The 11,603-nt window shown below is 36.2% G+C and overlaps 1 protein-coding gene across 1 annotated transcript; it reads right to left on the bottom strand.

Annotated features, from left to right (window-relative positions):
- Positions 1–1,620: 1,620 nt before the first annotated feature.
- On the bottom strand, positions 1,621–4,816 carry LOC147613841 (septum-promoting GTP-binding protein 1-like). Its single transcript, XM_086781817.1, has 6 exons — positions 3,688–4,816; positions 3,204–3,324; positions 2,928–3,024; positions 2,792–2,831; positions 2,559–2,642; positions 1,621–2,112 (listed from the first exon to the last, which is right to left on the bottom strand). The coding sequence occupies exons 1-6, from the start codon at positions 4,186–4,188 to the stop codon at positions 1,948–1,950; spliced, it is 1,008 nt and encodes a 335-aa protein (XP_086637943.1). The 5' UTR covers positions 4,189–4,816; the 3' UTR covers positions 1,621–1,947.
- Between the last annotated feature and the right edge of the window lie 6,787 nt (positions 4,817–11,603).

Raw genomic sequence — 11,603 nt, 5'->3', positions numbered from 1 at the left:
TCATGTGTTTAAGATTATCACCACTTGGGTTGGAATGTTAGATGGATATTTATGCCAAGTTTGTTGTTTTATTCAAAGAAAAGTAAGTGCTTTAGGAGCTCCTACATGGATATATATGACAAGCATGGTGTGTTCATATATAATAATAAGGTTGGCAAGTTGAGGATTATAAGTCTTATCTTTACTCACCCTCCTGGAGGACGAGCCTTTGTTTTTATGCATGCAAGAATACTCTTGCCCGTCAGGGACGGGTTGGCCCACTAGTAATGACAATAGTAGTATTCTTAAATTATATACTAAGAACAATGTTGATGCTTTCTTGCAGCTTGTTGATAATAATAGTATTCTTAAATATGTTGAGAATAGTGTTAATGCTTTCTTGCATCTTGTTGATGAGTTCTATGTGACCTATCTGGCTCTTTCAATCTACATCCATGCTACTCTCCCCCCTGACAGTCAACTAAGTATAGATTTAAATGGGTTAACCCGGGATGTGTAGGGAAACCTCATTGGAGAGGAACTCACAACTATGATTGGTTTTTTGATAGGATGCAAAACAAATTGGTTTACTAAAACTCAACACATCTATCATTTGGTAGGAAATCTTACAATCATCAAGCCTATCATGTATGCATCTATGGTCTTTGTTGCTTTTGTATGCTAGCACGTTCTCCCTTAGGCTCAGGCTTGTGCCCCAGGACTTGGAATCTAACCCCTCTCTCTCTCTCTCTCAAAGCTGCTAAGATTTTTCTTTCTTTAGATGGGGATCAACCTTGCAACCATATCATGAAGGATCTCATTTCCAACGTTGGGGAACTACTAGGATCTCATTTTTTTTTTCTGAATGGGATGGTCTAACCTGGTGTGATCGTCTTACCTCCCCTCTCCGTTGCAAAGGTCCTCATTTGCAAAGCCAAGTTTAGGCTCTTCACATGCACCTTCCATGTGTCCAAGAACGGCGAACTTTCAGCTTTATTCACTACATTGTTAAGCTACTAAATTTCATAGACTAGATCTATGTGAATGTATATCTTTTTTTTGCAATTAGTGGGCTTTTATGAGCATTGATAAGATATTATTTCTTGATATTTTCCCTAACATAGTAATGAAAAATATTTTAAATGTTACCACATATGCGACTAACCATGCAACAACCAGAGGTGGGGGAGATAGCCGAGCAGTAAGGGCTCTTGCACTACACTTGCCCCCTTCTCCCACATGCCATTAGGCATGTGGTCTATCAATTCCCACTCTAAAAAATGAAAATAAGACAATACAAAAAACAAAAACCATGCAGTAACAATGATATGGCCTTGCATTGTTGCAAGGTTTAACAACAAACTCGTGCCTCTGTGGAGAAAGCCCCCAGGTTTGTCGTTGGGCAATTGTCCCCACCCACACATTTTGTTGCCCCACTTACACATAGACAAGTACCTCCGTTTAAACACTTGAAAAGAAGAAGACTCCACAAATGGTAGCATTAATTTGCACAAACAACTTCTTAAAACCATCTTCAATACAATTGTCCCCACCCACACATTTGTTGCCCCACTTACACATAGACAAGTACCTCCTTTTAAACACTTGAAAAGAAGAAGACTCCACAAATGGTAGCATTAATTTGCACAAACAACTTCTTAAAACCATCTTCAATACAATTGGTTGCCTTCTTTGGGGCTATGCGATTATAAAAACATATACACATAGCCTAGACTCTATAAATGTGCAAGAATGGCAAAGGTGTGTTGAGGCTCTTGTTGGAGAGGAAGAATATTGTATGAGGGAGGTTTGGCCCATGGAAGAAATATTCTTTTGGTGTGTCGTGGGTGTGGTGATCCAATTCTAGATGGTCTATGATGGGTTCTTCTAGGTTGAGGTTGTGTGTGTATGTGTGTGGTGGTGGTGGTGGTGGTGGTGGGTGGGGGTGGGGGAGGGAGATCAAATTTTTCAATAGTCTATGATGGGTTCTCCTAGATTAAGGTTGCGTGAGATGTTGCATGGCAAGTCAAAAAGCTTGGCCACTACCACCTTGAAAATCTTTTGTATATTAATGTTGTGGGTCACACTTGAGAAGAAGAGAGATGCCCCCATTGCATGTGCATAGAACCTTGCCTGCATCCAAACAAACAAAAACCAACACCAATACAATGAAACCATATACTAATTTGTTTGCTCAATGAAAGATAGCACATGAGACGAAACAAAAACATTAGTAGAAATTGTAGATCAAATTTACCACTAATGACCAATAATTAGTGGCAAATGTGAGTTGATGCATTTTAATCAAATCTTAATCCATCAATTAAGTATCAAACTATAGTCTTAACCAAAAATTTAAAGCTAATTGTATATACAAGTGATGAACACCATCCAAAACCATCCTATATATATCTTTAAAAGAAAAAAGAACCTATTGCATAAAAGAAAATTAATTTATTTTAAGAAATGGATATGAGAGAACACACATTAGAAAGTTCAAAAGGGAGTCAAAATCTAAAAAACAATATTATTTTTCCACTCTAGAGAATTTGTTAAATAATTAGATTATTTAAATATACCTGCAGAATGATGGCCAGCTGAATGTCTTGTGGCATTTGGACAAAGCGATCGTATTTTGTCCCAATTATGACGGGAATTGCTGTCTGGACAAAAAAAACACGATTTTTTTGAAAAAAAAATCACGAAATAGAAGGTGAAAATAGAAATGCAGTTAAATAAAATAAAATAGAAGGTGAAAATAGAAATGCAGTTAAATAAAATAAAATAAGCAATTTGCAAAAAATCTGTGTACCTTGTTGCACTCTCGAGCTTGCAAAAACCATTCCTTGACACTACCAAATGTGATAAAATAAAAAACTGATTAGATTTCTTAAAAAAACTCGCCCCAAAAAAACAGTTATTTATTTATTTTAAATTATAATTTCTACCTCTGCAAGGTGGACCTTCGTGTGAGATCGAACATGATGAAGATTGCAGCCGCATCTCTGCAAACCATTGGCAACATGTTCGCGCACTGCCAATGCCCTAACATCAAAAATTAATACAATGATTAGCAATAATAACAACCCGTTAATCTTCATGATTATTACCTTACTTAGCATCATCGCAAGTGCCCCTTTGCAAAAACATACACCTGCTGTCGTTGACCTTAATTAACATAATTGGGATTATGGGCCGTAATTAAGAAAAACAAAAAAGCTTACCCCCTAGATCCCAAATGCTTAACGCAATATTCACATTTTGCACTCTGACCACCTTCTCCACGGAGCCAACCCCTATGGTTTCCACATACTCCTCACTTTTCTCCACAGATACATACTTGGCCTGCAATAATTTGACCTTGATTAGTAATTAATATCACTTCACAGCAACCTTAATTATCTCTGTAGATGCCCAAAGTGTAAAATTTGCCAATAAATAGCTTTATATTTTGGTAATCAATCAGATAAATTCGCGCCCTGATTAAACATAATCTGATAGAAACTATGGGAAAAAACCATTGATAATACATCAATTAATCAGTTCAATTCTAGATAAATCTGCGAATTTGCGCCATTACCCACATCGCCTAAACTGTGTCACCTAAATTTAGAGAAGAGCCATGAAAATCAATCAAAGAAAGCGACTTAATTGCCCAAATATTGCCGAAAAAAGAAATTTGGGGCGATTTAATAAATTATTGCATACCATGAGGCTGGTTTTGCCGGTTTCGGAGTCACCCAAGATGCTAATCTTGAGGACGACAGTGTTTTCTGCATCATTAAGGGCACTAATACTGTCATTAGGATGAATGTGGGGGGTAATTTCATCAAATTCACCGTCTGAGGGGGGCTCCAAGGAGGGTGCTATGAGGACGATAGGGGGAGGGGCAGTATGGTGATGGTTTTGGGCGGCGGACAAATCCACATCCGAGCTGGTGCTAGAACCAGATCTGGAGCGTTTGAGGCGCTGGTAGGGTGTGAAACCTTGGGTTGCACCTGAGTTGATGCAGCAGCTGGCCAGAGACATGACCATAATATGGTGCCAAATTGTGGTGTGGAACCTCTTCACGGCTCTCTGGAACACCCTAAAATGGCTTCCTAATACCTCCTTAATCCGCTTCTTATTTCTGTTATTAGTGTTAATCTTGTTGCTAAGATCACTGCTGCTTCCCTTCTTTTCCAATGCCCACAAGGCCTTCACATTCATGATCCTTTACAAGTACATCTGACACAGCTCCCCCTGCTTGTGTGCATCTTGTTTAAGAGATTAATCACATTAATCACACAACCTAGGCCTGATTATGGTGGTTTTGCTTGTAAAGGCTTAAATCTTTCCTTGCTTCTGTCTGTACTTTTTGTCCCACCTGCTGCCTTGAAAGCTACTCCCTCTCATCCAGCAGCTTGATGACACTCTACTAATGATGGTCTTAATCCACCTAATAAACACAAGAGCTTGATGACACTAATGATAATTATGATGATTACTTGGTCCCCATCTATGTGATCAAGTCCCAATCCATGTGATGAAGAAGAGCCTAATAACACCCAAAAATTTGATGAAACCTGGATCCCAATCACAAGAACTTGATTAAACTTGTGATGATGATAACTTGGCCGCAATCCAATTCAATAACAAGAGCTTGGTGATCACAACCTATAATATTCCCAATCCAAAGTATTCAAGACTCAATTGGTGATGATCACTTTATAATTTGGTCACATTCCAAGTAACCATGATGAAGCAGGAATCAATGGCTGGTCACACTCTCTCAACATTAATAAATTGAATCAAAACTGTGATGATTATCCTGTTTGCCAAAATGCTACTGATACTTGAATCATGTTTATAAGAAAAAAAATACTTAAAGGTTGCAGAAAACACGTGGATTGTAAGGGCGGTGATCAATGCAAACTATTCGTGAATTCTCATGAATATTCCTACCTAGGTGTCAAAAAGCAAAGACGTGGCCTTTGGTCTTTCAAGTTTGAAAGCATCATAATCTAGACAATAAAAGTTTTTTTGGGCCCTTTAATTTTTTTATTTGGGAACCTTCAATTAAAAGGAGTAGAAATACATAGAGCTTTTTTTAATCAAGGCTTTAATAAAACATCATCACACAAGTTTGAAAGCTCATAATATATAAATAAAAGTTATCATCATCATTTATTTTTTGTGCGTGGCACAAGCTTGGAAAATTCCCCTAGATTCTACTAATCCAATTACCTTGTTTTCACATGGCTTAATTTTGAATAATTAGAACATTCAAAACTAATGGAGGAAAGAGGTGGTTGATTGAAATTAGGGGGATGTGCTCAGAGGGACACCAAGGAACTGCTGATTGGCAGAGATTGATGAACTCAAAGACAGTCAGATGGCCAAAATGGATGCAGATATGAAAAACCTCATTGATGAGGTTAGAGAAGCTGAAACCTAGTTAGAGCACAGGAAAAGAGAAGCCATAGCTACCTCTATCAAGGATGAGGAATTGATACATTACAGTATGGACCTTGTTGAGGTTCAAGCTACTCTCTAGTCGTATTTCTTTATAGTTTACTGAAGTTAAGCTTCTTAGTGTAAAAAGCCTTCTTTAATAGCCCTCACCATGTAGTCAAGTGGCAGAACAGTTGGGTCTCATGATGGGGGCTTGGGCTCGATGCATGTGAGCTACATGGCGGTGGCAGCTTGTGTGAGCCGATGGATTATTCCACCTTCCCAACACAAAAAACTTTTTTTAAACAGTCTTGTGTGAGCCGATGGATTATTCCACCTTCCCAGCTTGTAAGCTTATTGTCTTTGATGTTTAGTGCCAACAAGGACTCTTTCCTGGTGGTATTATTTCAGTGATTATATTGTTTACAAAAATTAGAAATAGTGCTTGTATTTAGTGATTTTTGTTGTTGACTAAAATTAGGAGAAAAGAGGGTAAGAAGCCAATAAATAAGTGCAAAGGGGTGCAAATTAAATAAGACGTATTAAAATGAGACAGTCCCGTTGATATGGTAAAGCCCATTTAAATCTACCAAACTTATAAGTTAATTATTTATTGTGAATTTGACTGTTGATGTGGTTGTTGTGTTGGTTGCGTAGTCAAACCATAGTTTGATCGTGCCCACCCACCCCCACTTTCAAAGTACAAAAGACACTCTCTCTCACGTTTGATTTTTTTATATATAATATAGAGTCTGCTTAAAAAATAAAAAATCAACCATTCAATTTACATATATATATTTAGTATTCAATTTATATATATATATATATGTATCTGTTTATTTTTTTATATTTTTACGAGGAAATTACTTATATATTAACATTCTCTCCACGCCTTAAAAGTCAATTATTTCAAACCAAATGGTTAAAACTGCGCATCTTCCCTCGAAAATTACTTCCAAAATTGATAATTTTTATGTTTTTTTTAATGAAAAACTTTAAAGCTTAAAATTAAGTTCCGAAATTGATATATTTTTTTCAAGAAAAACTGTAAAGTTTGTATTAGAAAGTTTTTTTTAAAAAAAATTGATATTTTTGCATTACCATCGACCATGCTAGTCAAGCCACCTTAGTCAAATTTAACACGAGGGTTGAAATCGTGGATTTCCTCTTAGAAACTCCATCGGAAATTGATAACTTTTTCATGGCCATTATCTTTTCTTTTTGAAAAGACTGGAATTTATATTCAAAAAGGGAAAAAGTTTTCTAGTCTTTATCTATCTTTTTCCTTTTTTTTTTTCATGGCCATTATCAAATAACAATCACCATTTAGAAACCATTATTATTTATTGTTGTTCCTAGCAGGTTCCACTAATTTTTTTTAAAAAAATACAATCACAACTTATAAATTGTGATTTGTTTTTAATATAATTAGAGTAATCAAATTCAACCTGTCAGTTTCTTTCTGGAAAGCTGTCAATTATTTTCAAAACGGTTAGCATCTGAATGACTAATGAAAGTGAAGTTTCCAAATTTTCCTTTTCTTAGAGGATTTTTATTTTATTTTTTGGGAGAGAGTTTTCATTTTATTCAAGTCTGTCATGACCGCCGTTACCTCATATTAAGGGCATCTTTAAAAATCACGAGCAATTTGCCAATACCATAAAAATTCCCTCTTTTAGACATTTTTAATTATAATTTGATTTTTTTAAAAATAAAATGATATAGAGCATCCAAGATGCGCTTATTTACCAATCAAGCTTATTGATATAAAAGTTAAGGATGTATAAAAATAGAATTGCAAAAAGCCAAAAAAAAAAGATGAAGCAGTAGTATATAGGAAAAAAAAAAGGTGTAAATAGAAGTTATTGCACGTTTTTTTTCCAAGGGAATATTCCAAGTTATTCTTTCAGATGTAAATGATGTTTTTTTTAAAAATTTTTCCCATATATTATTGTCAAGCATTGGGAAATAAAGGAAATAAATGTTTTTTAAGAAGAAATCTCAGTAATTATTTAAAGATATTTTCCGTATATTTAAATGCCGAGAATTGGAAAATAAATGGCCAAGTGTACTTTTTCTGGCCACCTGGCAAGGTTTCCGGCATTTATTGGTGTCGGCCAGAACCCGTTGGCGTTTGCGGCTTTTAAAGATTTTAGGGATTTTTAGAAAATCCCTTGCTTTTTTGCTTTTGTGAATATCAAAATCACCCTTTTGCTTTCAGTAGTAGTTAAAGCACGAGAGGAGAGAGGAGAGAGAGTGATGGCCACATGCCTCCATGTTCGCACCATTACGCACGCCTCATTCCTACCAAACCCCCCACCCCCCCCTTCATTGCTTCACATCATTTGGGTGGCCATTTCATAAACATTATCATACCTTTCCCATTATCCATCCATTACCTTTCATCAAGCCCTTTAAAGATCCACCATCCCCACAAAAGCACCTCATCTGCTCTCACTTCCCTCCACATGTCCTAGTCCATGATGCGTAGCTCCAATGCTCCGCGAGAAAAAGGACAAGGTTGGAGTTTGGCCGGTTTTATAACCGAAACTAGTGCCTCCCTCCTCCAACACGTGACCTGCAAACTCCTCCAACGGCTTTAAACCTTGTACATAATCTAATTTTTTGACAGAGTTATTCTACGTGTAGATGCATGTTGCAGCATAAATGGTGGTGCTTCCATGTGCACAATGTATGACAAACCCACACACTTAAGTGTTATACCTCATATAGGCATTCCATAAACATTATCATATCCTATCTATCATGATCCATCTACAACCCATAATGGCGTGGCCATTACACACTTAATATGTGATGTTTTGTCATGTTACACTCACAGTTTGGCACACATTCAAAGGAATTTTGGTGCAATAGTGGTGGGCTTGCATTCCCCAAAGAATCAAGAGCAAGTAGCTCAAATAGGAAGAGGTCCAAGCATGGACCATGAATATCTATGTGTGACATCCTCTTTTAAAAATGTAAAAAATAGTAAAAGTCTATTGTTGAATAGCGTAAATAACTTGATCAATTTTTTCCTCTCTTATTCAACATTTTGGAAGAAAAAAAAACATGACCCATTCAAGCTAGAAGTTTTCACAAATATTGATAGAGATAGGCACTTATAGACCATCCCACATTCACAAACAGTGGCATGAGATCGAATGGGTGCCCATGAAATTGTTAGAAAGATATCTCGTCTATGCTCATTAATCAGTGGCACAACAAATGCAAGAATTACCTCTAGATCTTAGCATAAATTGACCACAGAGAGTTGCATTCATATTACAAGCATGTACATAGACATGCACTCACTTTACCACCCACTATGCTCCAAAACCTACCATTTGTGCACTTTTTCTAATCTAGGTATCCAATTTCATCGATACTCATGCAACTTATGTAAAAATTCTAAGTGCTTTCAAAAATCAAGGGCTATAATGGTATTCCCATATTTATACACTTTTGTGCATGATATAACTTATGGGATGTAAAAGAAGCATAAAGTGATGCATGCCACCTACAACTACTAAGATTTTTTTGTGTGTTAAAATAATCCTAAAGAAATTTAGCAATCTTTTTGTGTGTTATAACAATCCTAAAGAAATCTAATAATCTTTTATCTTAACTTGGAAACCACAATATTCACCTTAAAGTAGGTACCTCTACACTATTAAACAAAGCATCCACAAGATCAATTCGATGTTCATATTAAGTTAATAACTATGCACTATTCACAAGAATTAGGTGATTTTTAGACATTCTCATTTACCACAAGAAACTAGCTCATTTTATGGTTTAGAAAGCATATTTTCCAAGATAAGACCACATATAAGTCACTATAGCTTATTGAATATTAGTTCATGTTCTAGCATTGACACCATATTTTGGGGAAAAATCAACAAAATAAAAAACCATCTATAACTCCTTAATGGAAATGGTTAGAATCTAGATTAAAACAAAGTCGTGTGTCCAACCCATTGTGGCTTCATAAAGAAAAGTCCAAGTGGCATTTTCTTCCTATCCTTATCTCTTCAAAGCCACATGTGGCTACTCCCATCCTCAACTCGCTAACAAGCTCTTGCATGAGTGGTTTCCATTGGGCTACTAAATGTCACATCCCTTGTTCCAACATTGGCACCATATTTTGGGGAAAAGATAACAATATAAAAGACCATTTACAACTTTTTAAAGGAAATGGGTAGAAGCTAGAACCAAGTGGCATCCCACCATTGTGGCTTCACAAACAAAAATCTAAATGGCACCTTGTTTCTATTTTTCTCTCTTCAAAGCCATATGTGGCTTTACCCCCGGGTAACCCCCCTCACCCCACTTGATTAACAATATTCCCCACCCCCACCCCCGCCCCGGCCTTCTCTCTCCCCTTCCCTTTTTTTGTGTGGATAATTCAAAGTATCTCGGAATAGACTTCCCAATACCTTGATTTCCTATCCATCTTTTAGTTTACAAGGGGAGGGGGCTCTTTGTCATCATGTGTAGCACATGTTTTGAATAATTTATCATGAAGGAAAATATATCTCATCATCAGTATCTTAAAAGGTATTTTTTTAAAGAAAATACAAAGTTTCTTTCTTGAAAGCCGAAGGTTCGATTCATGGGCTATTTATATGATTTATACTTTCTTGTACATATATGGATAGATACATTGAATGACCACTAAAAAGTACTTGTCAATAAATAGTAGTAAAGGATAGTTCAATAAAGACCTTTCTTCAATTGTTATGTTAAAAATTTACAAAACTTAGAGAACTCCATGAGCTACAACCTATATCTAAAAACAATATTATGAAAAACTTAGAGAACTCCGTGAATTACAACCTATAGCTAAAACAACCTATTTCTATATTTTCGTGGGAATCCTTGATAAACATGTGGATTCTTTCGAATGCTCCCTCCACTCAAATCACATCCAACTGTTAAAGCACTACTTCTTCACAAAAACCTTAATTCTTTTTGGTTCTCACAACAATCACAAATATTATATTTGAGAGTATATAAATGTCATACACAACTTATTGGTAAATTGCATTGAGAATAGTGAGCTTCTTATTAGGTCATACACAACTCATTAGTAAATTGCATTGAGAATAGTGCGTGTCTTAGCAGGTCATGATATCATGATGTTAAACTAACATTCTTCTATCACAAGTACAGATTCTATCATGATGAAACTTCTTGAGGAAGATATTTAAGCTCAATGAAAATCTTAGAAAAATACCATTTTTTACATTCACACAATTAAAATTGATTGTGGGAGGTATAGGCTTTCTCCTATCTAACTCCTAAAAATACAAAAGTATTATCTCTATTTAGACACCATCCACCCACCCTAATACCCCAAACATCTCTCTCTCTCTCTCTCTCTCTCTCTCTCTCTCTCTCTCTCTCCATATATAAATATATACATGTGTGTGTGTGTGTGTATGTATTTACATACACACACATACACATGCATATGCATGTATTTACACATGCACACACAGACGCTAATAAAAGTACCCCTTATGTATAGATCTTTCACTTTTTGAATTGAAGACCCCCCCCCCCTCCTTGTGTATTTCGAAGTTAGTTGGCATGAAAACCCTCTATGGGTGTGAACAACCCTTATTGAATTCTAGATCAAATGATAAGGCTTAATGCCTATAAAAGCATGTACTTGATAAACAAGATTATTTGTTTGAGTTGTGCGATTGTTATGTCTCGTTCGAGTCACTCCTAGAAACACAATCACAAGAGATTACCTTTGCGGGCTACAATTATGTGGGGTCGGTCATGTTAGATACAAGTCCTCGTCCCTCCTCTCACATCAGACCACTCATATGCACTCACTAGCATGCATTAATATGTTGTACTATGAGAGAAAGCAACTTATATACATGGCCATAAGTGTTTACACACACTTAAATTATGGTGGCTGACCAGGTGCCTAAGGCTCATAAGTGGCCTATTGCTTAAACAATGCTTAATCTCAAAATACATACGTGAAATAAACTCATGCAGAATCCATTCTAGCTTGTTGCCACAAGCTCTTGGGGCAAGCATTGCCATAAATATTTCGTCAAACCATTGTCAGGCACTCATCCAAGTTGTAAATTTGGACTCTGTTGCTTCGTAGATTGATCATACATGCCTTTGGTGTCTCCACCTTTGCTAGTTGATGTAGACTTATA

Source organism: Cibotium barometz, chromosome 43 (genome assembly GCF_041138505.1).
Source record: "Cibotium barometz isolate CiBa-2024 chromosome 43, ASM4113850v1, whole genome shotgun sequence".
Taxonomy (NCBI): Eukaryota; Viridiplantae; Streptophyta; class Polypodiopsida; order Cyatheales; family Cibotiaceae; genus Cibotium; species Cibotium barometz.
The sequence above is the reverse complement of the archived record's forward strand: the minus strand, read 5'-3'. Positions and strand labels throughout refer to the sequence as shown.